Below are 4703 nucleotides of genomic sequence, written 5' to 3' on the forward strand. Positions count from 1 at the left end.
ATAAAATTTTAGATAAAAAAATTAGTTTTCTAAATAAAAATAGATTTTTATGTGCAAAAAATAATTTTTTTCATGTAAAGTTGGATTTTTTTTTAAAACTGATTTTGTATTTAAAATTAATTTGGCTTATTAACCTAAACAAAATTTTTTATTAATCAAACTGAGATTTATTTTTTTTGTTAATATTAACCATATGTATTCCTACATATTAATAATAAATTTAAAAAGAAAATAATTATATTTATAAATTTTATTTTAATATAAATACTATTATATAATTTTTTATTAAAATTTTTGACTGCTTCAAATATTTTTTTAAGTTTTCACTGTTTGTACTCTTACGTACTCTCATTTTTTATTAAATTAATTTATACTAGAAAATTTGGAATCACATGGCTATTTTAGTCATTTTATATAATATTTTAGTTTTGTCCATGTGTATCCAAACATAATACTGGACATTACAATAGTGTCCTATCCATCGTATCCAAACACGATACACAAAACATAATTTTTAATGTCTCCGTCTTATTGTCTTTGTCTCAGTGTCCTGTTCTGTCGTGTCTCTAAAAACAAACGCTACCTAAATGATGCTTTTTGGTCATTTTTTTACAGACTTGCCTCCTACTTCCTAAACTAGCTTTTTAAAGTAATTAGACCAACTCAGTTCTAATTCTAATACTCACATTCAGAGGAGGGGGAATGAGATCATAAACCACACGATGATTGGTGAATGCCTGAAAAAACGGAAGGGAACAAAAAGAAATCACTTCTAATTCCATGGTAAAGTCTCTAAACCTTATTCGTCCAAGGCTCTTATTATGATTATGTACAAAGTATAAGGAACATGTTGCAACTTGCAATATATGAATAAAAACACACATCAATCACTGTCATTCCAACAGCAGAGAATGGAAAGGCCATATGCTTCTAGCATAAATAGGCTGCTAGGCGTGGATCTGCCAGATATGGAAGACCAGTTCTAGCTCCCAAAGCCCTACACTTGGCAGCTGCCTGCAATAAACACCATGAAAAAAATATAAAAAGAAACTTCATAGTCCAATTCCCTTGCTTTGACTTTAACTTTTGAATGCCACTTAAAGTTTATTTTGTATAATCTTGGCGTAGCTTACCACTTGAGCAGCAAATGGTAACATTTTCTCTGGTTCCATGTTTGTGCAGATTGCTACAAAAGAAGTCAGAGCATAACTAAGTATTTTACAAATAATTTGAAACACAGCAAGACACCAATTGTGTCATTTAACTGAGTAAAAAATATGAGCTCTTATGTGCATCTGCTAATCTGAGCTTAGTCGCATCAGTGACTATACCTACCATAAAGAATAGCACCAATAAATGCATCTCCAGCACCAGTTGTATCAATCAGCTCACCATCCGGTATCCTCTCTGCTGTTCCAAGAAAGAATCTTCCACAAACTGTCCCTCTTCCGTTTGCTCTAAATTTTTTCACCCCCTGGGAAAATCATCTACATGATTTCTTCCAATGCTTTTGAAAAGTACTTCATGCATCAATGCAGTGATTCCTTCTAATGTATCTCATGCCAAATAACCAAAGTTGTAAGATATATTCAAGCATGTGGTTTTACTTCAATGCTTTGTTTGGATTGAATCTTCTAAGCTAAAACTCAAATAATTGTGGTTAAGTGATGAAATTTGGTTGCTCTGGGGAATGTTGGGATGCTCCACCACCAGAGATCCTCGATTGTCAAATTGACAAGCTTTTACATCATCAATAACCCTCAAAGATCTAAATTACTAAGCTGATAAGCTCTAATTCAATTGCATCTAGGAATATATCTTCGTAATGAAACAAAAATTGTATAAGTTTTAAATTCCACAATATTTTACCGACGATATACAGGTTGGGACAGCCAAGCTATCATCCTTCCTTTCATATAAGGATTCAAAGAAACAATCTATATCATTTTCTTCTGTATCAGCATCCTCTGCCAAAATGAGCATTGTGTTTTCCAAGTTAACATTTTGCTCGAAGGAAAAAAAATGCAATTCAATGCAATATACTACCCTCTGAGGAATTAAAACATTAACAAGAAAAGGCCAGTTTTGTATTCACCGTTTGCACTTCTTTCCAACATTAGACATCCATCTTCACCCAAAGTCACAATCACAAATTTGATATTTGGCAATCTTAAAAGCATGGAAACCAGTGCACTTGGGATAGATGATGCATGTGTCCAAGCCTAACAACACATAAAAATGATATATCCAGAATAAACTACACCACAAAAAATTGAATGAGCATATTGACACATAATACAGCAACGAGTTGAAATCTAAATGCATAATGAAGGAGTCAAATCAGGAAATATATATATTATGGTGCTGAGAAGAGGAGCATTTTGTAAAAACCATGAAGAGTAAGTCCAAACACACAGGTCTCCATCTTTTGGGTGCTGAAAAGATAAACATTTTCTATAAATTCTACTACCAAAACCAATCCAAAATTACCAGTCCAAACCAATTCAAACTGTATGCAGAGTAAATGAGAACAGATGAGAAACAAGTGCTTGTATTACCTTAGGAAACCTTGCAGAGCATACAGCAAAGTCAGCAAGTTTCAGAAGCTCATCCAATCCTTCCTTAGGTGATTCGGCCTCAACTAAAATCGGTATCTTATTTCGAGCGGCCTGCATTTGAAAATTCAGCAGTTAAGTCCATGTTAGTATATCAAAAATCAAATTTTAACAAAAGAGTTCCAAATTGTTCCTAATGATCACTTTCTAAATTTCACCTATGGTCATGCAGACTAACTGCATTAAGCATTATTTATCATTCACCAGAATGCATACCTGGAAAACTTTTATCATGCTACAGTGAAGAAACTCAAAGCAAAAGTAAGATCGTGATTACCTCTTGTGCAATGAATAGAGCAGTATCGGTAGTCAGTCCATCAAAATACACTAATCTTGCTTCATTAAATGCAGATAATAAGGTTGATTGGGATTGATCATCTGGCATCATGGGAGGATGTGCAGGGGTGTAAATACTAGTCCGAGTTTTTCTGAAAGTTTTAATTAAAAATTACAGACAATTAACTCAAATCGTAGGATAACTTTAAGCCATACACTCTGTTAATTGTATTTCACTTTAAAAAACTAAAAAAGTAAATAGAAAACAAAAGTATTATCAACAAAAACACACTTCAGGCTCCTAGCTGCATTTGGAAAACTAGCAGAGTTACTAAGCATCTTAATGTGATGAAAGAATTGATATACAATACCAAGAGGGAGGTGGCAAATGTTCTAAAAGTACACTTACACAAATATTCATAAACAGGAAAATACTTCTAAGCGAAATTTTGGGTTCAGAACACGGTGAATGAAAAAAGAAGAATGTTATCTGCAAAATAAACACACAAACAAACAAGCAGATAAGCAAAGAGCATTACGTCTGGTTGTCGATTAGAACATACGAAAACGCGGAACTACCACCCTTTGATACCTGGAAAATTGATGGAGAAAAAAAAATTAAATTCAACTCAGAAGAAGCCACATATAAATAAGGATTACGGAACAATAGCCTGCTAAGATAAAATGAACAGAAGCACTCCGATCTATGAATTGTTGCTAGCACCAGGACAAAGGAGGTGTCGACGGCGTCGCGCTGAAGCTCGTTGAGAATAGCATGGCCTTGGGAATCGTCGCCGACCTTGGAGATGAGCTTAGGCTTCAAGCCGAGTCTTGCGGCGCAGGTTAAGGCGTTGCCGGCATTGCCACCTCCTTGAACCTATAAAAAAAAAATGCAAGCATATTCAGATGCAAATGACAGGATGACTGAAAGAGCAATGAATGAGTGGAGTGAAGATCACCTTGAAGGAGGTGGTGCGGACCTTGTCGTCGGGCTTCGGAAAAGAGTCAACGGTGGCCAAGAAGTCAACTGTAGTCATTCCGTAACCGATCACAACGACGTCGTTTTCAGGAACGCACATGCTTGTGATTGTGGCGCGGCGAAATCGAAGGTTGGAGTTAGAATTGAAACGAAGAGGAAGAAGTGGAGAAGAAGAGTTGAAGAGAGTGCCATTGGCCACGCATAAAGAATTCCACATCGTTGCCATTTTCTCTCTCTCTCTCTCTCTCTCTTCCTAGTCTGTTGAGACTTGACACTTGAGAGAAAGAAAGTTGAAGAAGAAGATCAGAGGTCACAGTTGATGAGTGTGACCGAGTAGGCGAGTACAGTTAAACGGTACGGAGGAGAAAGATGGCGTGTTAGGCTTCTATGCTAAGTTTTAACATTAGTATTGAAATTTGAGAAGGCGTATTTCAACAAAGTCGTTGTAGTATAGTGGTGAGTATTCCCGCCTGTCACGCGGGTGACCCGGGTTCGATCCCCGGCAACGGCGTTTTTTTAATTTTTTTGGGTTATCGGCGCTTACTAATAATTATTTTCCCAAAACTTACTTTTGGGCTATTCTTATTGGGCCTTCGAATATTCAAGGAAAGAAGCCAACCAATAATATATACTTGTCTAATGTCTTGTATGCTACATTCAACAGCTAGATTGGATGCCCATCAACTGTTATTAAGTAAAACTTACTTTATGGACCCCCCAAAAAAAAAAGGTTAAATATACTTTGTACCAAAATTTTAAATAAGGACTTATCAATATTTTCTTTTGAAAATTTTGTAAAGAAAAAAATACAAAATATAATTTATTATTTATTT

The 4703-nt window shown here is 35.1% G+C and overlaps 1 protein-coding gene and 1 non-coding gene across 3 annotated transcripts; one reads left to right on the forward strand and one right to left on the reverse strand.

Annotated features, from left to right (window-relative positions):
• On the reverse strand, window positions 724-4232 carry LOC107639210 (sulfofructose kinase). Of its 2 annotated transcripts, XM_016342679.2 has the most exons (10): window positions 3851-4228; window positions 3616-3768; window positions 3431-3483; window positions 2893-3043; window positions 2559-2669; window positions 2096-2222; window positions 1870-1967; window positions 1336-1474; window positions 1134-1186; window positions 724-1014 (listed from the first exon to the last, which is right to left on the reverse strand). In XM_016342679.2, the coding sequence occupies exons 1-10, from the start codon at window positions 4094-4096 to the stop codon at window positions 931-933; spliced, it is 1215 nt and encodes a 404-aa protein (XP_016198165.1). In that variant the 5' UTR covers window positions 4097-4228; the 3' UTR covers window positions 724-930. The 2 variants fall into 2 exon arrangements, with proteins under 2 accessions (XP_016198165.1, XP_020960995.1); XM_021105336.1 differs by lacking the exons at window positions 1870-1967; window positions 2096-2222 and having other exon boundaries at window positions 3851-4232.
• TRNAD-GUC lies at window positions 4310-4381 on the forward strand. The gene has a single exon. It is a non-coding gene; the product is annotated as a tRNA-Asp (tRNA).

The sequence above is a fragment of the Arachis ipaensis genome, chromosome B01 (genome assembly GCF_000816755.2).
Source record: "Arachis ipaensis cultivar K30076 chromosome B01, Araip1.1, whole genome shotgun sequence".
Lineage (NCBI taxonomy): Eukaryota > Viridiplantae > Streptophyta > Magnoliopsida > Fabales > Fabaceae > Arachis > Arachis ipaensis.